Source organism: Ixodes scapularis, unplaced genomic scaffold (assembly GCF_016920785.2).
Source record: "Ixodes scapularis isolate PalLabHiFi unplaced genomic scaffold, ASM1692078v2 PGA_scaffold7__128_contigs__length_106722199, whole genome shotgun sequence".
NCBI classification, from domain to species: Eukaryota; Metazoa; Arthropoda; class Arachnida; order Ixodida; family Ixodidae; genus Ixodes; species Ixodes scapularis.
Genome location: NW_024609882.1, coordinates 26,918,533 through 26,942,524, shown reverse-complemented (window position 1 = coordinate 26,942,524; position 23,992 = coordinate 26,918,533). Strand labels below are relative to the sequence as shown.

General features: G+C 45.3%; 1 protein-coding gene across 1 annotated transcript in view; it reads left to right on the top strand.

Moving 5' to 3' along the window:
- Positions 1-1,386: 1,386 nt before the first annotated feature.
- LOC8036531 (dihydroxyacetone phosphate acyltransferase) overlaps positions 1,387-23,992 on the top strand; it is a 32,982-nt gene continuing 10,376 nt past the window's right edge. Inside the window, exons 1-4 of the mRNA XM_029973662.4 lie at positions 1,387-1,839; positions 18,250-18,598; positions 19,414-19,812; positions 20,032-20,172. Coding sequence (XP_029829522.2) covers positions 1,808-1,839; positions 18,250-18,598; positions 19,414-19,812; positions 20,032-20,172 — 921 coding nt within the window. The 5' untranslated portion in view covers positions 1,387-1,807. The remainder of the gene's footprint in view (positions 1,840-18,249; positions 18,599-19,413; positions 19,813-20,031; positions 20,173-23,992) is intronic.

Below are 23,992 nucleotides of genomic sequence, written 5' to 3'. Positions count from 1 at the left end.
ACATGTAAAACGAACTTTCAAGGGATTTTACAACGGGCACCATAATGCAGAGAAGCGAGGACAAACAAACGCAACCGGGCACATGTGACGGGTAACCGAACCCACAACGTGAGCAAAGAGCAGACGAGATTGCAACTGCAAGCCGTATAGATGAGACATAACTAGCAAAAGGTTACGGCGCAAACGAGCTGCTGAAGGTTTAACGTAATTTTACTCACCCCGAGACTGGGGAAAAGACGAAGGACAACACAACACAGAGAGTCTCAAACGCAGTTCTGTGCGTTGTTTTGTCCTTCGTCTTTTCCCCAATCTCGGAGGATTGTCGTTATGTTAAAATAACTTGCGCGTTTTCGGGGAGCGTGGTAGTTTTTCCGCAGATTCGGTGTATTTCGGTATATATTTACGGCCTCAGAAAAAATCTCGACGTTTATCGGAGCTTATGGATCAACTCAACTCTTTGAAGTCACGCCTGCCGGACAGTTGTGTCGAGGCTGTGTTTCAGGTACACACAAAGTAATACTGTAGATAGTCATTTTACTTTACGCAAATTGTTTCCTTTTAATTCTTTTCTTATTATTATTCACAAACAGCTCCAATTAGGAGTTTTTTTATTTACCATGTTTTGAAAAGACAGGCAGCCGGGGTTAATGTTCCGTATACAAAGTTTATTATTTTTTTTTTTAGTTTACAGGTTTGCTAAAAAAAAAAGAAAGAAGTTAAAGCTACACTTATGCGGTTTGTGCAGGTGAGTTATACGGCAAGGGGAACATAGTATACGGGGATAATCGTAAAGATTACTCGGCCAGTTACGTATAATTTGTTCATTAACTTCTCGATTACTGAAAATAAACATACGGTTCCAATTAAAAACTCGCGACCCCCCCTCCCCACCCTACTCCGGAGGTTTAAAAGGCAGTCCAATGCTCGCATGCGTCCGAAAAAAAAAAAACATTTGTCGTTTGTGATTAGAGAGCGTAAGGTTGGTCTGCTTTTGAGCTACGGCAACACTGGTTCACGCTGTACATGAGAAATTGAGCCAGTGCATTACCCCTGTTAGCCTGGCGTCTTTAACCTGCATCACGCTGTAGGAACGCAGTCACATGGTAATGCTGACCTCATTAATACGTACCCCCCCCCCCCCCCCCCCCATTTTTTATTATAGACAACATTTTTGCGGACGAACTGCGTAAATTCATGCATTTTTGCCTCGTTATTATGAGCAACTCATATTATAAACACCTTTTAATTCTTTCTATTTGTTTTTTGGGGGGGAGGGGGGAAAAGGGGGGGTAACAGATTTGTCTATATTAGAAAGCTACAGAATAGAGGGCGCCAACGCTTTGAATCCCTCAAATGTTGGGGCCCCCTATTCGAAAACTCCTTATTAACGAGGCATATCGCGGAACAACAACCGCAAGCCAGTACGATGTTCATCCAGATCCAAAGGGACAGGGACGAAGAAGGAACCCAGGATCGGCCAGTCTTCGCTCCACGCGATCCGAACTTGCGCGGTGCGCTAATCCTCTCGGCCAGCGACCCACTCGGCCAGCGCGCGTCCGTTGCGAAAAGTTGCGTGAGATTTGCGGCAACGGCAACGGCGGCGGCGGCGATGCCTCGGTGGCCGCCGTCGGTCGTAGCGCGGCGTCCCGCGCGCAGTCAGGTGATGTGCGTCCTTGACAAGCACCCAGCCAGCTTTGCGCTCGGCGTAACCCCGGCACAGCGCGCCGCTTCACCAGGAAAGCTGCGGATGGACTGCTAGCGGTCGGTCGCCGGACGGGTAAAAAACAGTCGCTCGGGCCAGCCAGCCATGCCTCCCGACCTCAGGGAAAACCATCGGCTGTGAGTAGTTTTTGCGACTCCTCTTTTTTATCTCGCGAATTTGGTGATCAATTCGGTTATCGATGTTCACCGAAAAACGCCGATAAACGTACGCCAGATAGCTTATTTGAAAGCGCTTATGTGTCGTGCATGTTCCTTTTCTCTGTCCTTGTCTTTGTGTGCGCTGTTCTGTTCATCATGTCATCATACCAACTCGACCAACTTACAACACTTCTGCAACTTATTCGAAAGGTTTTGTACCTAGAAACAACGAATCCAATCTCTTTCCTTTTTCTTTTTTCTTTTTTTTTTTTTGCGGGGATTTTAGGTGCTTTTTGGATATGAGATTCACTGAAAACCGCCAATAAACATGGGACAGAATTTTTTGTTTTGTTTTAAAGCAAGTCGCTGGGAAAACAAACGCTAAAGACGAGGTAGATTCGGTGTTTATTTGGAAGTTTTGAGTAAAAACGGCGGAGCTAAACTCCTTTTCTTTTTTTTGAGCGAATTTTGAAGGCGTTTTGGTTATTGAGATATACCGACCAAAAAATACCCATAAACGTACGCCAGATTGATTTTTGTTTCTTTGAAACATGCAGTTGGAAAAACAAGAATGAAAGACGAGGTGCATTTCAATGTTCATTTGAAACTTGTGCCCTAAAAAAACGGCAGACTTGGGCTTTTTTTGTGTGTGTTCGGTCTTTGAGGGTGTTTAAGATATGAAGGAGTCACCGAGCGAAAACCGCCGATAAACGTACGCCCTATTTACAATTTTCTAAAGCAAATCGGTGCGAAAACGAACACGGAAGACGAGGTATAACTGCGGCGTTTATTTGAAAGTTATTGTATCTTAAAACGATGGAGCTAAGCATGTTTTTTTTTAACAAATCAATGGCAAAACACACACACACACACACACACACACACACACACACACACACACACACACACACACACACACACACACACACACACACACACACACACGAAAACCTCTAAGCACGAGGAAAACTTGGGCGTTTATTTGAATATTACAGTACCTAAACATGGTGGGCTAATTCACGTGGAGGTGCCGGAAAGAGTTGAAGGGAAAGTATAAAAACCAGTCTTCCATTCCATAGCGGAGCAAATTACGTGTACGTCGTTTGTCGCTCTTCAGTTACCCTATTTAGGTGTCCTTTCTTTTTCTTTTTTTATTTTAATTGCTGTAGAGTATAGACCTTTGCAGGCGGCCGTCTCGAACGAAGCGATTTACAGCGTGCGTCCCTGGTTTTGAGAGTGTACCTCAGTGTTGCCCGACTGCGCTGGGCTGTGGGCTTTCCTCTCGGTGGGCTGTGGCAGCCTGCGTAGGCGCACTTCCGGACGCTGGTGGAGGCTACATTGTCGCGTTATATTTTTTTATTTTGTGTTTTATGGCGAAAAGAATTTCTCGGGGTTTTTAAGAGTGAATTGTACTACTTTGGGGAACGAAAACAAAGAAATGAAAGCTGTTTTGGTGAGTCTGTGCGCGACAGAACAAATGCAACTGGAATGTTTGTTTCATTTTATGTTGCTCTTTTTACGGCACCATACACTCAGCCGTGTCAATCTACAAAGGTCTTAACCGTCGAAAATATTTGAACACACGGGATATCCGAAATGCATGAATATTCCCCGCCCACAACTTGAAATTCAACGAGTCTCAATCGAAAAACATATATTGTACGTACCCCCCGGTGCCGCGTTATCCGAACAGGATTTGAGAAAAGTCTCATATAACACAGCATATCTAATATACAGTGTCGACGAAAGTCACTTCATGACGACCGGGCAGAATCCGGCGTGTTTTGGGGCAAATGTAGAAGAGAGTTGCTCTTTTACACAGCTTCAAAGCAAATGAACGAACGTGTCTATTCCGTCCTCACACCCCGGACCCGACCCTATCAGCTGTTTTTCGCGGAGACCCGGAATATAGCTGGAAAGGCTTTTTGGAGATTATCTCAACGAAAATAATCCTCCAAGAACGTCGAACTGCCCGCGGCGCGGGCTGCTTGACGTTCGCTCTCTTCGTTCGTTTCCTGTGAAATCCGAGCAGGCTACGAGCCCTGGTATTCCCGCAAGGAAAAATTTGTATTTTGGCGAAATGAAGCTATCCTGCTTTCCAATTCCTAACCGGCGGAGATATTAACCAACACGAAAAAGGCTCAGTTGAGCAACGGCTGACTGTATTACTCTCCAGTGTTGCAACATCGACTTAAATACCTTTCTCAGTCTTTAACTCGGCATCCCTAAATAAAAAAAAAATTAAAAAAATAGAACCCGCTTTATCGAGTGCGCTATCGGGAATCGGCGAGCTCACGCGGTGCCAAAATTATCTTTCTGAGAAAGACTGGTGAAGCGAGACTCAGAATAGGTTTTCCACCGGCCCACGGCTTGCAAGCGCAGAGCACTTCACCGAACCCTCTGCAAGTGCAGCCGCTAATTTCGAAGGCAGCGGCACTCTCACCATAGATCGAATATCAAAATATATTAGGAAGTAAAGTAACAAAAACAAAAAGGAAATGAAAAAAAAAAAAACGTTTTAGGGATAGGCTAATCACATTGTCGACGGGCGCTGAGGAGCAGAAAACGAAAAGGCAGTTGAATTAGCTGCCTGCTGCGAGATATGAGTTCGTTTTTTCCGAAAACATGGATCCAATTGAACACGATCATGTACCAATTGGCAGTCTTTCTTGTTTACATTAAACACGATATTAAACCCTGAGACTGGAATAGTTAAGAAAAAAGTAAGAGACAGATAAAAAGAGAGAGATAAAGTCAGTGTCTAAAATGTTAAGACGCGCGGTCCGTCCCCCTACTTCTCTATCTCTTACTTTGTTTACTGTTTTTCACCTCATTTTTGGAGTTTATCATCGTGTTCAACATGCATCATCTCGCCTGCGCCTTAAGGCCTGTTCACACATGCAGCGGAGCGCTACAAGCATAGCTATGCCCTCGCGCTGAGCGCATGCAGACAAGAGCGTTCCCCAGCTTTGTATCGCACCGTCAGAACTGTTGCTCATGGCAGACGATAAGTAGCTGACGACGCGTGAGCAGCGCTACATCAGCGCTTCGCTGCATGTGAGAACCGGCCTTAAAGCTTTCGGTTTTTGTATATTAACCCAGTTGCTTAGCGGCGTGCGTCAGCCTTTTAGTACACTTGATTTTTCTTATCAAGGACGCAAGTTCGGTTTAAGAATACATTTAGGATTATCACGAGTGACACTGCTTCCCACTATATCGAGCTATTTTTAGCTATACTCTGCGCGGGTTCAGAGTCAGGCGGCACTTAAGATAAACGAACCGGAACGTTACGTGCATTGCGCTATCTGCGTCTACCATTCCTTATATACAGACACGTACTACACGCGTTACTAGTAACAAGTTACTTCTACCTAGTTATGTCTTTCGGTAGCGAGTAAAGTATTTAGCTACTTTTCTAGGAGAGCAACGAGTGAAGCACTTAGACTTTTAAGGCCAAGCAACGAGCAACTGTATTTCGTTACTTTTCAGACATAGTAACGAGTAAAGGTATTACGTTACTTTCGAAGAGAAACGTTCAAACAGCCTCGTATTAACTCTAACCTGAGTGTGCGCCTACTCCGACAAAGACAGGTGGCTAAACCTAAAAACAACTAAGCAGTATGAGAGTATAGCAATGTTTATCGCTGAACAGGTCAGTCGAGGTCTTCAGCTGGGGATGCCATTCACCCAGCAAACGTGACAAAGTTCGTTGGTTGAACCTTCTAGAATCGTGTACAGACCGAATGTAAACCGGAGGTTGCCAACACGTGGAGGCAGAGACCCATTTGTCAAATTTAAACTTTAGAAGCAGAAAGAAAAAAGAAATAGAGAGGGGAATCCCAGATTCACCAGCTCTTCCGGAAGCACAACACTCCCGTTCATTCGAGCGCGTCAGTAAAACGACTCTTCAGCGTCGCCGGAGATGTATTCTCAATGAAGCAAGGAAACATAACTGATGAAAACTTCGACAGGCAGGTGCTGCTTATATGCAACGACTACTGAAAAGAAGACGATAAACCATAAAACAAAAACAGTTAAGTATAGGGTCGTCAAAGTAAGGAGAAAAAAAACTCGTTACTTTTAAGGTAAAGTAACGCGTTCCTTTTGAGAATCAATCTCGAGAATCGTATTTAGTTACTCTTCTTGGGTAACGTGCACACGTCTCCCTATCTACCAATCCTGAAAAAAGCGTTTTCTTAGCTAAGGAGTACACAGCCCCCGGTTTCCTGCTGTCTCACGAAAAAGTACAGGACGTATATATTTCGACAGTAGCAAACCTGTATACTTTACAAGAATAAACGAACGCACCAAAAGGTGCAGAAGATAAATTGAAATTGACAAACAATGAAGGTACACGCATGAAGTTATTCATACCACCAACAAACCCCTAAAGCCGGGGTCACACTGCTTACACATCATACAAAAGACAGTCTGCATACAGATTCGAATGCGAGTCACTGCGATATTCGTGCTTCGAATGCCGCATGGCAATGAGTTCAACGAGAAAACTTGGCACGCGGCATTCCAATCACGGATATTCCGGTGACTCGTGTTTGCCTGGTGTATGAGTAGTGTCAGAATCAGTCCCTCTCTCCTCTCCCCCTTTCTGAAAAAAAAAAAGAGGTCCTACACGACATACGAAAGCCTATGGTATACACCTATGCACCGTTCAACCTTAATCTGAGATTAAGAGCTCAACCTTTAGCGCGAGCATGATCTGCCCTTGCTAACACAAGTGCGAACGCGCAGGCACGCGCAACTAAAGCACTGCGGTAGCCAGAGACGCTCGCGCTAAAGGCGGAGCTTTTAGTCTCAGCTTAAAGGGGCGATGCAACAATTGTTGGACTTCGCGCAGATACCGCTTAGAACGGATCCCTGATGTTAATCACTTCTGAAACACGCGTTCGTTTTTCACCACACGCAATAGAAGTCCCAGAAAATAATTGAAGAAAAAGGAGCAGCGTTCATCCCATCAACTCGCAGCCAGAACAAGGGGCCACGCGACCTGGAGCCGATTATATGCCGCTAATGTGAATCATAGCCGCGCGCTGGGGTTGGCAAAGCACACGACACGCGCTGAGTTTCAAACATTGCTATGGTTCGGCTATTGTCGTCATTGCAGCGATTGGACACGGGCCACTACCCGAATGCTTGTCGAGCAATGGACCTTTTCCGAGAAGCGTTCTGCGCACGCGCGAGCGCCCGATGCCAAGCGGCAGAAGTCGGAACGAAAAATCGAGGAAATTCGGAAGGAGGCTGTATATCAGCGAGTAGAACACGTAACTGCAGCATATATATAACTGTTACACAAAAAAAGAACGTCGACGGAAAGGAAAACACGACGTTTTGGTGGACGCCACGGATGCTCCTCTTTAAAGTCGCGTTGGGCAGGCGCCGCTGCTCAGAGAGCGAAGAAGCTGGTAGCGTAGCTCCCATTATCGATTGGTAGCGCAGGTAGGTCACTTCCTCGATTTTTAGTTCGTGCAGCCACCACCTGGTGCCGTCGGTATGTGGAAAAGGTCCTTTGATTATCATGAGCCCAAATCGAGTGCTCACGCAGTGCTCGGGTCCAATCTATGAGCCACATTCAAATATTGTCACTGGGCGATACTGCGATCCTCCAGCTACGTCCTCAAGTTTTGCGAAAGAGAGATTGAAAAAAAACGTCAGCTTTCCTTCCTGAAATGGCAACGCAAACAAAGGAGTTTCTTAATCGGTGGCGTTGTGTACGAGTGTACCAGTAAGTTAATGACAGAAAGCTCGTGTAAGTGAAAAAAATATTCACGCGGATATCGTTGCATGGGGAGTATAGGGGAGCAGGGTTGGTCAATGGGAGGAGTGGGCAGAGCCAAGGAGTACACGAGACGCATATAGAAGGCCTGACGTGCTGCAGCTGTGGTATAATCTATGAGATACCGTTAACATGCGGAAAAGTATATGTGGGACAGGCAGGGCGATGCGTTAATGTCCGTCTTAGAAAACATGCTCTTGCACTAAAGTCGTCACCAGCAGGACACCTCGCCGTGCATGTACGAGACTGTCACTGCTCGCCTTTGTTGAACAACACAAAAGTGCTGAGGCGTTACGGCGAAAAACGAGCTAGAGAACTTTTTGAGGCGCAAACCATCATCCCGCGCGGGAACACCTGCATCAGCGCCCCTTCGGTGACCCTTTCACCAAAAAGCTACACTATCTTGAACTCCACCAGTAATGATCCATACGCCGCAAGAAGTGTGTATTGTACATTAAGATAGAAATTTAACTTGTGTTTCACATTAGGTCCGACGAAATGTTCAACATCTGAACGTTCTGGCTTATTTTCTGAGATTTTTTCTTATTTCTTCTTCCTTTAGTACAGCAACCTAAGGTAGTCACGATTTTGGCGTTTTTCTTCTTCTTTTATCAAGACAACCTAGGGCGCGGACGTATTTTCGTTGGGTTTTCCTCTTCCTTTTATTGTTAAAATGCTTCACTTCCTTCTTGTCTTTTCCTATTAAAACGTCAGTTGTGAGTAGCGCTCTGTCCTGTCCTACCTTTCTTCTCTTCTCTTGTCGTTTGCGCTAATTTTATCTGATCTGACGTGCTCTCTTGGGCAACCAGAAGCCGAAAATAATCTCCTAGCGGTGGTAGCGAGAAACAATTTTAAAAAGTGCGTGAGAGTTAAATGGAGTAACTCTTCATGGCTAAAAATGTATTGCACGTAATGTTTCGATTATGATCATGCAAAAAGATGTAAGAATCGAATGTGCTACTCGAACTCTCTTTTGCTAGGCCTGAGTCTGACCGCTTGGAAGGCATTTTCTCGGCCCTCGGCTCCTGGTGTACTGACCACGTCGATCATTCTCCTAGACTTTGATTTTACACGTCGTGATCAATAAATCACGTGCACCATTCTTTCAGTCACGGAGAGTTACTCTGACGGACTTATTACTTTTGTTTATCGCGACCACCTCCAGGGCATCATTCGCGGCTTCTGGCTGGCCACATTCGAATCTGCGAAGACGCCCTGGAGCATGTCCAGCCCGCTCTCGGCCAATGGCGCCTCCTCATTTACCTCCTACACTTCGAAATGAATGACCAAACTTTATCAATATACGGCTTTTGGGGCATCGGTGGTCGAGTGTGTTAGCGCACCGCAGCTCAGAGCACGTGGTGCGAAAGCTTGCGTTGAACAACCCCGGGGTTGAGGGTTCAAGGAGCACACCAAAACGAATAATCAAAGCCTGTGCACGAAAAGTTAGATGTCATCAGAGTAAGATCAAGCGAAGACGGATTGGGCAAGAGCGCTGCGTCACCATTCGGCTGGGCCTCGTATCCCGTCAAAGAGTCGAAGAACGAACATCTCACTGTGATGACACTCCACAGAGAAAGAGGAAGGTTGTTCGCCAGGGTTGATTCAATCTCGACCCCCGTGCGTTTGGATCTGATTGAGCATCGTGCCGGCGCGCGGTCGTGCAATCACAACTGCATGATGCGTGTTCAAAAACCCCAGGCTATCGGTCGTATATACTCTACATCTCATTTACAGCAGAGACACCAGACATTCGTTGAGGCTGAGTTCCAGCCTGTCTTGGCCTACACACAACACTATTAGTTTCCCAAACACAACTTGCAGTTCCCGTCACAACTTTGTAATACCTCTCAAATCGACATCCTTGAAATTTACCCCTGGCCACAAGGCCACAGAAACTCAACCAAAAAGAGAGAAAAAAAAAAGAAAGATTCCACGCGAAACAACTCGTTGGTAAGCAAGTAAACCGCCGACCGACCCGTGCGGCTTTTTATCGGCGCAATCGTGCATGTCCTCAAGCAGTGCGTCCGAGGTATACCAGTACGCAGTTTACCCGCAGCCCAGCAGCGAGTGGATAACTGCACGGACACCGGTTTCGTGGTTGACCTTCCCCTCACTCCTTTCCCCAGCATCTTTTGGGATCTTTTTTTGCAAACGCAAGAGCGTCTCGCCAACCCAGAGATAGTGCGGCGCTTCTCGAATAACAAACTCCTCGTCGAAGAAACGGCGGTGAAAGCGTCCAAGCTTCCGCTCTTGAAGGACACAGACGGTGCTGCAGATAAAACCGTAAAGCACACTTAATAAATAAAAAAACAAATAAAAAATAAAGAAACAAAAAAAGCGAGGATAATCGGAGAACCCCATTGTCGAGGTGCAGACCCGAAGGTGTCAGCGACCCTCAGGTACTTGTATCATGGCTTACTTTCGCTTTTGAAGACGACAACAAACAAAGTGTTGAATGTGAGTAGTTAGAGGAGCACAGAAAAAACGAGAAAATATCGCACTTGGATGGACCGAACACAACAGCTTATCTCTGGCATTTGACATAAGTAACCAACAGTCAAAGGACGTACTTGACACGCTCTGTCCTTGCATATGTATACTTTTTTTTTTATACTGTACTAACGGGCTCACCACAAAAAGTTAGAGGAGCAGAGACATCAACATTTTTGGTTGTGTGTCCTTTTTCACACAAAGTATAATGCACACACAAAAAAAAAGAAGAAAGGCAACCATATCACTATTTCTATTTCACTTTCGGCGTCAGAAAGATTACACCATTAATATGTATGACATGCATAGGACATCACTACAGCCATTTTACGTGTCAAAAAGAATGTGCCATCAATTGGAAGTAGCAACCGTTAACTCCTGCTGTTAGTCGATCGTTTTTGTTTGAACAGCGTTAGGAGGGAATATGCTTGGTTGGATCGTGTTTCCACCCGTATTTTCACCCAACATGTATTTCGCGACCCTCTTCCTGGAAGAATGCGTTCGAGGATCTGCAGGAAATTATTAATACATAAATAAATAATCATTAAATAGAACCTAGAACATGCCAGACAGTTTATACACAGTTCGTTATTGCGTTAGTTTTAGTTCGTAGTTTCAATTTAAATTTTTTTTTTTTGGTTTCCGGGATCTTGCGATGACATCCCAGAATCAAAGTATCACAACTGTGGCGGCGGTTCCGTGGGTCAAATAACCCTCTAACCGAATTTGGCAGTGCGCTTATCTTACGCAACCATTTGAGGCCTCTATCTGTTGCAATCATTTGCTGCGTCAAATGGTTGCGCTCATTCAGTGCGTTTCTTTGACACAACAATCTATTTGATGCGTTCACTTGCTGCGTCCCTTTCGCTTGCGAATCCTCAGCCCAACAGCACACGTGCGGCGATCCCTTTGTTAAGCGAGTAAAATACACGAACAGCGATCCTTTTTCAAAACTACCCAAGCACCAAGAAGCATGCTACGAGTGTAGTTACACGCGCCGCACTTTATGGCGTCTGAAGCAGTAACCCTTCTAAAGCAAAAGCCTAAAACAAATGGCATCTTGCACGCGCGTTCGTCAACGTCTTATTTTAGCTGTTTGCTTGGAATCTTTTATACGGGGAAGGCGAACGCGTGCGGCGCGTCGAAACACTTTCCCGCATTCTCGTTGATGCTTGGGTAATTTAGCAATAGGTCTATTAAAACAATAATAAACGGCCCGAAAAAGGTACAGTTTAGCATACGATGATTATAGCCGACCAACGTGAACTGGTGGTCACTTCAGCAAGCGAGGCATGCACGAACCAAGCACTTTAACTAAATAAAATACATGAACAGAGAAGCCTTGTTGTGGAAAGCTCTGTAGATCATTAAAAAAAACACGTAAGCCCTCTGCCATGAAACTTTGTGTGATTTAGTAGCGTCCTATTCCTTCAGTGGCGAAATGATGTGACTGTGCAGGTCATTGGTCAGAATTTTGAGAACCATGGACTGACCTTTAGCAACAAAACTTGACATATCCATAGGTCGCCAAGTAGGGTTTTGTGTTTTCGGTTTCATTTTTCGTCGAATTCGAGAGCGTCATTTTGGAGTTTATGTTTTCCTATAGATTCAATGTTTTTCGGTGCATATTTTCGGGGTCGGGCAAACAAATTGACGTCAATCGAGGATTACGATGAGGAAAAGAGGACACGGGGGAGGGAACGTAAGATTCCCCGACCTCCAGGGAACACGTGCTTGACCCAAATGCCTAAAAATCGCCTCGGTGCCAATTAAAGAAGGAAAAACGAGATACATCGTGTAGTTTCCGAGGAAAAAAGCAACCTTGCGGACAGTTCAGTTGACGCTCAGAGCCGGCTGTGTCCCGGGACAATGCAAAAGAAAGCTGCAACTGAATATTCCTACCCCTCGAAACCTGCAGGTTGATCTTATTTGAGGACCTCTCCAATGGGGGGGTTTTTCATTTTAACAGCGGTGTCTTAAAATAATCGGTTTATTATACGAAAATTTCATAAGCGTAAAATAAAAAAAAATAGTTAAAAAAACTGTATGTTCATCGAGAAAAACTGCAACAAACCGCCTGGTTGACGCTGCTACCTACAGGTGCCACAACATGAAACAAAAACTTGAAAGCCTCTTTGAGATGAGCACCCGAAAGCCGATCAAGCAGATCCGAACCTGTATGCTGCCATCTGTGAAAGTAGCAGCCTTAACAAGATTCGTTTTGTTTCCGCTTTACTCCCTAGCCATGGGAACACCAAAAACTGTTTGGCTTGGATTTTTTTTTTTTTTTAGGAAGCCAAAACGCATAAAATTTTAGTACGATAAATGCAGCACCTAAAAGCATATTTACGAAAGTTTTCATATAGCATGCCGTTCATTAGCTTTTATTTATACGAACTTCTTTACGTCCGGACAGCGCTCCGAACCACCATGTGGCTATGCTTTCGCTGCATAGGGCATCTCTGCACTTTCAACGGTGCAAAGATAACAACGCAGAGATCGCGTTGTCATCGTCACATCTCAAAGGCAGATCGCCGCGTGAATATTCATACCGTTCATTTTGTTTTCACTTGTATTTTTTTTTTTCGCGTCATTATGGCGCACATTAACCGACATCAATGCGAGACGTCCATTTGCATTTCAGCATGATGGGATGGGCGGGTTGAGGGTCCGCAGCGTAAAAAGCGTGTCAAAGTAAGACAGAGCATTATCGGTGCCGTGAAGGATTCACCTCCGGTTAAAACGGTCCAAGGGTGTGACCGTCAGCCTTGACTGTTACTGCACACTTTTCCTTCCTCAAGACGCCGCGCCGTCAACTGCAGCCCCGCGAAGACAGCGCGCACTCGATTTCTATTTCCTCTTAGCACAAAATCGCCCGCCAAGAGCGGGCGCAATTGTTTTCAATCGTAACCACTAACAGCTAAATAGGCGGCGCTTGTGTAGTGAGCAGAAAGCCCGAGGAAACTAGGGTTTCGTTGTTGTGGGGTGTATGCTTTTTTAAACTTTGTGATTGTGTGTGTGTGTGTATGAGTGTGTGTGTGTGTGTGTGTGCGTGTGTGTGTGTGTGTGTGTGTGTGTGTGTGTGTGCGTGTGCGTGTGCGTGTGTGTGTGTGTGTGTTTTGGGGGGGATTTTTTGTTGGGGTTTTCGCTTTGCCCCACAGATTTGGTGTTTTCCGGGGTGGCGGTCAAAACGACGGCGTTTATCGGGCGGACCCGAATGCCTGAGAAACAAATAAAAAAAAAATCACAACACAGGACAGAAAAGGAAACGAGACAAAGTGCGAGATTCACGAAGTAATTGAAACAGCCTTGCGGACCAGTTCAATGCGGACTACATTCCAAATCAACACAAATTAAAACCGTAGCTAAACATTTCTTCCCGTGAAGCTTGCGTTCTTATTCAAGGGCAACTCATTTTGGGGTTGGTCGGTTTTCCCCAATTGTTGATCAAACCGGTTCGGGGGAATACATTTCGGGGTTTATCGGTATGTACCGATAGAGAGAAAGAGAGAGAGGGGGTGAAAGGGAAAGAAAGAGAAACACTAAACGTCTTATTGGCACCGAATGCTAGAGTCAGTGACAGGTTAAAAGTAAAGTCAAAGCTCCTCCCACCTCTCTCCATATGAGCAGAGCGAACGCTGGAGAGGAGGTTGCCTCCTCTCCAGCGTTTGCTTTGCCAAGGGGGAAAGATGGGAGAGGAGTTACCCCTCAACTCTTCATCTATAACGTTCCAACCATGGTGCTCCCGTGCGCATCTTTTTTTTCTCTTTTTTTTTTTATCGACGCGGTGAAAAGAAATGCTGCGTCAGACATTTGTACCAAAATTAAGACAATAATATACGGTATTGCTCATACGCTCCTTGATAACACGCAACGTGGCACCTGCCACAAAATCACAAAGATTTGAAAAAAAAAAAAAAAGTTCACTTTCATGAGTGTAAACGCCAAGGAATAGCAAGACTCAACAAGTTTCGAAAAGGAAGTCGCGGAAGCATTACAGTCTAAGTAACATTAGAAAAAAGACAATTGCTTTGAAAGAATCGCGGTGCATTCCAGTGTCATCTAGGCTACACACCGTTTCGCTTCAGGTTTGACCGCGGCCGACACGACGATTTGACGAAGCTAATCAAGCAGCCCCAAAAGTCTGATAGTCTCGGCGCTCCTTGTCTCTGTGGATTCTGCCATCGCCGGCTACGCCAATCACGCACAAAAAAACAAAAACGCGGGGTCGGTGCACGTTTACTGCGTGATTGGTCCTACTGAGCAACAAGAGTTCGCACCACCGAAGTGCCTTCTTGAGCAAAGAGCTCGCATTTGTATAGCCTAGTAGTGCCATTGCCAATCCGGTTGGAATGTGTGAACGAGTCATATGAGAATAGACATAGCCTCCTATATACTGACAAAGCCTGGCAGATGGCCACGGGAAGCGGCCGCCGAAATGGAAAAGGTGGAGCGGCAGACAGCGGATGAGAGGAGAGCCACGTGACTGGCGCCCCGCAGCGGCGAGACGACGAAACACACTTCTCCCAAGCGAGCAAGTGTGTACGAGGTCCTCGCTGCTGCAAAAGCTGTGCGCTGGCGTGCAGGGTTCCCGAGAAATGGCTCTTTGATGCTTTGTGCTACCAGATCCTCGCGCTCCCTTTCTTCGACCGGGCGCAGTATGGCTCCGTCGTCAAACTGCCCAGATTTGTGAGTATAGAGGAGGCCATGCCCCTAACCTATAATCACCGAAAGGATGAGAACGGCAAGGTGTCTCTTTCGAATGCCCGTGGCCTCCATGCACGCGCTCGTATAGCCTTCCGTCGTGCTTCGGTTACGTGTGCGCGCTCGAGGCTTACAAGTCCCCAAAGCGTCATCGAAGGTAAAGTTTGCGCCGAATGCGGAACAGCCGAAGGACCTTCCTGCCGCTCTAGTCCTGTCCGCGACTGTAGACCAGCACGTTGTTTACAACACGATTCAGTGTTTTTCCCACACCACCGTGCGTGGCCTGCCCGTGAGCAGAAACCGGAAGTGAAGCCCCCCGAGCATGCGCCATGCCGACAGCAAAGCGCCACCACAAAGGCGTGATATATGGCGGAGCCGCGAGTCGATCCATGCCTCCTCTTGCAAGGTATCGTAGAACTGGCAACTGTGTAATTAGATTTTGTTTTAGACAATCTGCTTTATTATGGAGGTTAAAACCGTTATACTAAATCACAGAACTTCAAGTTTTTTGTTGTTGTTTTTTTGCTTTTTTTGTGTGAGTGTGTTTGGGGGGTTCGTAGGGAGGGGTTTTTATTATTAATTTCCGTACACAACAAACTGTAGCTATAGCTGCACAAACATAAAATGGAATTTATCGGTGGAAATTCTGTATGGCATGATCTAGCTCATAAAATAACTGGGAACAAAATAACGTAAAGATGATAGCGAGCGAAAGTGCAGCATTGGAAACAAAGAAAGCTGTCTTTATTTTTTTTTAAGAAGGGGAGGCTGTTGGTGTTTTTTATAGCGTGTCCTTGGGAATGCAGCATTATCAAAACCTTGGTGTTTGCGTTCCTGTCAAATGTGTACCACTTATACGCACTACAAGCGAAACAAAGCGAAGAAACAACCGTTGAATTCCCTATCCACGTTATGTATATTATTGGTTCTCGAAAACAAATAAAAATAATAGTAATATTTCCCGTACATATAACTGTGTATTCTTTGTCTAAATAAAGTGCCAGTGCAGTCGACTGCATCAGGAATTATTATTTCCAGTGACTACTCTCTCAAGATAGCTGTAATCTACATAAATTGGATAAGGACCTCTTTATGCCAGGGTCGAAAGAACACAGCTCAAGCATCGCACTTTCACTCGAACTTTCATGGCCACGTATAAAAAAAAAAAAAAAAAGCTTTCTCCTTTTGCCACAAAATACCCAACCGAAAAAAAAAAACGAAACAAAACACAAAAACGAACGTCTTTGTAACACTAGTTGAAAGGAGGATTGTTTTGTCGAGATCTATAATCATGGACGAAATTAATAACACTTGAACGTCGAAGAAGACAATTAACCAGATGAGCCTTCCTCTTCGGTTCCGCAATGTCCACACCTAATAATCTTCCCAACGTATGTCATTCCTCTTGAGAAAATAACAAGACTGTCCGAGGAAGGGTATAGAAATACACGCCAGTTCCTATTACTGTCTACGTCATCAGCAAACATACGGCATTCTATAGCGACGTTTCTTTTTGCTTTCGCAAGATAATGGTAGGAACACAGAGAACGCAGCTCCTCAACACAAAGTGCGTCACGCATGTGAATCAGTTATAAGCCGCGGGGATTGAAATCTCAGTAGGGTAAAGCCGGCGTCACACTTCTCAAACATCATGTAAAAGACACGGTGTTTTGTGCACGCATGATGACATGGTTATCTGCGTCATGCCCACAAACCTGTTCGAAGCGTGTTTTCTAGATACAGGTGTACATGCTCAAACTTGTCCGCAAGAAGTTCTTTTTTATGATTGATGTGAAAGGAGAGTCAAGGAAGGCAGAAACACACCTCAGGAAACGTCAACAAATTGTCTTTTGTATTATTTATTGGCAAAGTGACTGTGGATTAACGAGCCAAAAGAAATGTCTAGTGGCACTGCACGCGACCGCGGGTCTGATGAGTTTGCCCTGCCCTGCTCTGCTCGAACATTGCTTTGTGTAGAGTACTATAGGGAGTATACACTGGACGCCATATTTGTGGGTGCTGTTTAGAGCGCATGCTCAGAAGGATCCCACAATAATATGCTGCTAAGACCGGCACTCTTGATGGTGCGGAATGCACGTTGCAAAAGAACTGTGGAAGCTCGCCATCAGCACGCGCTCAGCATTCGCGCACACAGCTATGGCCGCCAGTGAATACTCCCTATAGGGAGGTCGGGAACCTGCATGGGTTTGAGTTTCGACTTTTTCGAACTTCTACCCCGAAGTCCCACAGAAGTTCGACTGAAGTTCAAATACTTTGTGCATGCGTGGAAATTGAAAACGATCTGACGCCCCCTGACGGAGGAAGGGTGCATTGTTAATGAGGCGCATAATATCTACCTCGTAAATACGGTGTTCTCTTTTATTGTCCTGTTTGTTCTAATTTTTAGTGTTTGTACAGTGACCAATGTGTCACGGGAAACGGTGCTATCTTACATTGGGTTGTTGTAGTTGATTTTGTCCTCTTGTATACTAGAGGTATTCACACGAGAGAAAAATTTGCGCGGCGATGTGTGCGACGTGGACAGCAGGCGCCATTTCTTCCTCGGCTTCGTCGTTCACTGCGACGGAATGCCGGGGGGAGGAATGTCAGCGCAAATACGCCAGCGTTTGCAGTTCATTTAAGCGGTTTCCACACTTGACACCGTCGCAGACGAATTTACCGAGCTCTACATTTGGCACCAAATAGTTTAACAACAAAATATTATTGAAAATAAACTGATACGCCATGTCAAAACAAACACGTTTGACGGCCTAAAGATAATTTTATACCGTAACGACTGTTAGGAAGTTTTTCGTGTTTTTTCGCGTGCAGTTACATCTTCGAGGAGAACAAACCTGATATTCAGATTCACTGAATAAAAATACTTTAGAATCCACCTCTATTTCGTTTCTTTCAAGAACCTTTTTAGGCTTCCTTTGAGCGACCGACAAATGAAGTAATAAATAAATAAGCATTTGTTTCTATTAAAAAGTAACTTAATTATTAAGGTCCCCTGTGTTTTTCATTTATAACGTTCAACCATTTGCCACTACTTTTTTAAATTGCATTAAAAAAAAAACGCTACTGTTCAAAATATTTCCCCAATACTTGAAAGTTGCGCGCTGAAGTCAAACAAAAATCTTTAAAAAATCGGACCTTGTCGAATTTTTTTCAAAAAGTTCGAAAGTTCCCCGAGTCAGTCGATCCTCGAGCTTCGACAGGAGTTTGTGACGTCCCTGGTTTCCACCTTTGCAGCAAAGTCACAGTAACACTACTAGCAGATGCGTGAGACCTGTCAGCAAACAATTCTGTCATCATGTCCGCATGAAACACCGTATCTTTTGCATAATGTACGAGCAGTGTATCTGCTGCTTAAACGTCACACGGTTGGCGCTTTGCAGGTCGGCAGCGGTTGGGAGGAACCCTGCAACGCCAGAGTCTGCGGAGGACAAGCTGTCGCCGCTGGACGATGCGCTCAAGAACCGGCGTCTGGGACGTCCTTCGGACTTCCGTTGGGTCACGAGGACATGGAGCTACCCTGTTCCCGTCTGGTCGACGCGACGCAGCCCGCCGCAGCTGTGTCGCGCCGTGCTCGAGTCTTCGGGGCTGCAGGAAGCCCTCGCCGAAGCCCAGAGGAACTCGGACCGGTCCGCGAAAGACCTGGACCGCGAGGCCCGGGCGTACCTGTCCATTCTGGCGCACAAGTTCAAGATGCCCGTGGTGCGCATCTGGGGCTTCTTCCTGTCTAAGGTGAGCCCATATGAAGGTCACCGTGACCGTTGACGTAAGATTATGTGGTCCCAATGGCACACGTCTTTGAGGGTGTCCCTGGTGCAAGGACACGGCCGTCGGTTAGATAAAGTGTCCTTTCCCTATTATTGTGAGAGACCAACACAGTACCCGTTAGGTAAGAAAGTCGAAGCGCTGAATTTGAAATGTTACTTTAAGAAGGCCAACGCGGAGCAGATATTGGAAATAACTGCTGCTTCAGCATTCGGATGCTGACTAAACACGAGTTCGAGCTGAAGTTTGACGCCAATCCTTCTGTTCAACCTGTGATTCACTCTGACCCTCAGTAGGTGACGTAGAAAATGCGCACAGAGAATTTATGTCTAAGAGGTGTTTGTGAAACACAGTGTTTATGAATTGGACCCCCCACACGCGTCCACGAGATCTGAAAAATGATAGTTTTAGTTCAAAATCATAGAGTAATTCTAGTGAAAAGTACTTAACTCTCCACTTTACCGCTATCCCCACCTCAAACATACAAGTTTCTTAATCGTGATTTAACGCCAACGTATCGAGCGATAGTCATGATCGAGCCAATCAGGTCAGCGTTTAACACTGAATGCACGACTGCTAGTAAACAAAACACAGTGCCTCCATGGCACGACGATACATCCTGCCTTCTTACTCTTGAACGGAGTGATTCCGATAAAAACTGAAGCCAATAGGCGCGCAACCTATCCTGGAACTGTAGACGGAAAACATGGCCACAGGATTATTAATTCATCGCAAAGCCCAGAGAAGCGACACAGATAGCCAACCGCTACGATGTCATGCAGTTGCTCAAACGTCTGTACGATCAAATCCTGGTGGAGACCGAGGGAGCGGCGGAGCTGCGCGCCGCCTGCCAGCGTTGTCCGGTCGTCCTGGTGCCCAATCATCGAAGCTACCTCGACTTCCTGATCATGTCGTTCGTCACCTTTCACCTTGACGCCCCGCTGCCTTGCGCTGCGGCGGGAGACAACCTTCTGTCCCTGCGCTGGGTCAGCTCCACCCTGAGGCACGCCGGAGGATTCTTCATCCGCAGGAAGTTCGGGGACGACTGCGTGTACCGCGCTCTCGTCACCGAGTACTTGCATCAGATGCTTCTGGATGGAAGGCATCCCTTAGAGGTGTTTGTGGAAGGCACCCGAAGCAGAACCGGCAAGTCGCTGCCACCGCGGACCGGATTTGTCCAGGTGCGTGCTCTTTCAACGTTTACAGATATTGGCGACGTGTGCTACCGAGGGTTGTTGGGGTTAGCATTTGGAGACTGTCCAACAGCTTGATATGCAGGCTTTAGACATCAATGCCGCCTTAGTGTAAAGCAGAGTGAAGAGCTACTTGTTTTCTACTTTGAGTCGAACTTGGCGATCTGCAAGCTCGACCACCAGGCAACCTTGTGAAACCTTTCGCAGGCCTGCCTAGAACTGTACCGGTCCGAGAAGGTGTCAGATATTCTGTTCGTTCCGGTCAGCATCAGCTACGACAGGGTCTTGGAAGAGACGCTCTACGCCCGGGAAATGCTCGGCCTGCCCAAGCCCAAGGAAACCATAGCTGTACGTAAGAACCTTTCCAATAACCCCCGTCTCCCATCCTCGTCTACTGGATTGTGGGAGGCATTCTCACCACATGCAGTAGCATAGCCTCCTGTACAAGAGGCTGTGGCCGTCGTTCTATTCTGCGGAATGTCAGAACATTTGTCCATATTCCAGTGGCTCGGCATTTTTTCGTGTGAGCGAGAGAGGCGCTGGAGAATCTTAAAATAGACTCACCTTCCATATTCCCTCTCCCTCCCTCACCCTCCCCCCGATCGAGAAAAAATTAATATCCGCTTCCCACTACGTGCACACAGACTCGGTGATCAATAATACAAAAACAAAAACACTTCTGATGGAAAAATTACCTCCACTGTGACACTCATAGCACAACAGCTAATACCGTTGACTGATTTTCAGTGTCTTGGAGTACGCCTAGTTTTTAAACCCGAGCAATGCGCGCGCGCGCATTACTCGTGTGTGTGTGTGTGTGTGTGTGTGTGTGTGTGTGTGTGTGTGTGTGTGTGTGTGTGTGTGTGTGTGTGTGTCTGTGTGTGTCTGTGTGTGTGTGTGTGTGTCTTCGTGGGTGTTCGTGTGCGCGTGTGTGTGTGTTCGTGTGTGCGTGTGTGTGTTTGTGTGTGTTTTCGACAAAATTCGCGAAGATCACAGTGATTACTACCTCCGTCTGAGCTCGGCGGGTAGAGTGGGCATGATGATGATGATTAGGAGTTCAGTGTAGCAACAACGACGAAGGCCGTTGTGCGCCGCCGAGCTACATGTAAGACGGACACGCACGTGCATTTTCTAGAATGTAGTACAGTCGTCATACAAGATGCGCTAATTGTGTACCGGCCACAAGGAAGGAAATACAGGAAGTAGTCGCTGCCGTCCATATAGGCTTCGTGGTTGTGCGACGTCCTTCGACAGAAAATAGTTATATCGGACGTGCGTCTTTCCCCCATTCTCGGCATGGTAAACAAGGTCAAGTACCAGTCCCCACGATGGCTCGCCAAGCCTTTATAGTGGTAGTTTGCGACCACTTATAAACGACATTATTAACGCGATTATCGAAGGAACGAACTCGGGGTTATTTTTTTACAGAAGCGCGGGAACATGTAGACGACATCTCTATATACTTCGTTTCGCTTCAAGTCCGAGTGCAGCCGACGCTGCGACCTCATGGAGCCATCAAGCAGCGACAAAGTGCATCGTCACGGCACTTGTATATATTGGTTTGGTATCATGAAGCTCGCTGCGCTTTTACTGTGCGCGATCGGGTTGGTCTGTAATAACAAGCGCACAAAGGCGATGAGCTATGTGACAATTCACTTTTGTCGCAGCTTGATTGGGTTCATCGGATTTGAGTCAGCTGCAGTCGGACTAAAAGGGGCGATGTCATTCATTTTTGTACTTTCAACAAATGCAGCTTGGGATTTTTTCTAGACATTTGTAACCTATCAAACACACTTTTTTTCTCTCTCTCTTTACGTAATGGTTGTAGCAGAAAAGAAACCAAAGAAAAACCAACACCGTTTACCCCCTCAACTCGCAGCCGGAAAAAAAGATGCCACGTGATCTGTCATGAATTATAATCCTCCATTTTTTTTATCATTATGGTTACGCGTTGAGGTCGGCAGAGCACAAGGCGAGCGTTGAGTTCCACACATCGTTAAAGGGGCACCCCTTTAAGCGCGTTTTGAGATCATCGTTTTATGGTAATAACTCAGTCTACGAACTCTAAGCATCCTAAAAAAAGAAAAAGCACGAAATTCATGCGCGGGCGATTCGCGCGCTAAAAAAGTGATCAAAGGTCCCGACACTTAACGTTGGCGCAGAACGACAGATGGCGCCACTGAACCTTGCTGAATATGGTGCATGATGAACGGCGCTTGTCAGCCACCCGCGAGCGATGGGTTCCCGCGTGGACGAGCGGGACTGGTTGGCCGCTCGTCCATGCGGGAACCCCTCCTGTGGATCACTGTTACCACTGGTAACAATGATCAAGCTTCCGTTTACACCGAAAATTTTTTCCCAAACAACCTTCAAATTAAAAAAAAAAAGGTATTTTGAGGCCTGCACTTACTTCTTATCGCAACGTTTAATCTGCTTACCGCTGTCGTTTGTACAAGCGGAGGATGGTTTGAATGAGTTTAAAAGAACAGACGGCAGTTTGAACGATCAGACGGCTGTTCGGACTTGTACGTAGTTCAACTACTCTACTCAAGTTACTCTAGCTTAACTACTTTTCTGAGTAGTATGGTAACTTTCAATGACATTCTTATTTCGGTAATTAGTAGTTTACTTTAATTACTTTTTTGAGTAACTTCTACTCAAGTTACAAATTACTTTCGAGTTTTAGTGGTTGTTTTGCCTATCAACAAACATTCCTGCACAAAGGTTATACCAAATACCGTTGAGAATAATACAGGAAACTCCGGGCTAAAATGGGAGACGGAAGTAGAAAGCGATCCTGGCGGTGTGGAGTGGACAACTCGCCACTTTCGCCGGAAATGAATCAAGTGGGTCTGACTCACTAGAGAAATTGATAGTCTGTGAAATATTCCCATTTTTTTGATGGAGCATAGGCAGCATAAGCTCGTGATATTGGACCTCTTGGTATTTTGATGTCAAAATGCAGTGTGTTGTATAGACCAGTCAGGATTTGTATAGCGATTTTGCACAATCTAAATAATTATTAACCTTTTCTGAGCTTGTTGATTTATTTGTTTTATTCCTACCGAAACATGCCTTATTAGATGCCCTTGGCTGCAAGTGACCATAATTGGCAATAGGCATCAATTTTTTATGAGACCGACTTGAAATGACTCCAAGTGACTAGAAGGGATTATTACTGATAATTATGTGATTTTTTTGTGTGCTTACTCTTATGAACGGCTTCAAGTAGCTTTTGTTCGCTATTAGCATCTTTGACCAGATTGACCTTAAGTGGCTGCCAATATCTATTGATGAGATAATTGACAATTACCCATTTCGGGCATTGGTGAATGCGCATGGTTTCAACTGGCTATTATTGGCTATCAGCCTCCACTTTTATATATATTTGATAGATATGGGGAGCTACAAATATTAATGAGTAATGAAAACTGAGCTATTTCTGTTTATAAACTGGAATGACTTCAGGTGGCTATTGTTGGCGATTAGAATATATCTCTGACCAGATTGGTTCAGTGGCTACTAAGGGCTGTTAGTCAGTATAATAGCAATTATCTGCTGTCTGAGTGTTTATGAATGAGAATGGCTTCAAGTGGCTATTATTGTCTATAAACACCTATTTTCGAATAGATTGGCTGCAAATGGCTATAAACCTCTATTAATAGATAACTATTGCTTGAGCTATTTTTATATTTACGAAATGGAATAGGCTTCAAGTGGATAATGTTGGCTATTTGTAATTATTTTTGACCAGATTGAATTGAAATGGCTGCTGATGGATATTGATGAGATCATTAAACAATTACGTGCTATTTCGATACTTAAAAATGAGTATGGCTTCAAGCGGCTATTATTGGCTTATGCATCAAATTTTAGATAAATTTGATTGAAATGGCTACAAATGGCTATTAGTGACTAGTGTTGATATTTATGGGTGCTTTAATGTTTACTAACTGGAATGACTTTAAGGGGCTATTGTTGGCTATTAGCATATATTTCTCACCAGATTGGGTTCAAATGGCTAGCAATGGCTATTTGTAAGTATAATTGACAATTATGGGCTATTTCAGTGTTTATGGATGAAAATGGCCACAAGTGGCTATTACTGGCTATAAACATTTATTTTTATTGCAATGGCTTAATTTGGCTACAAATGGCTATTAATGAC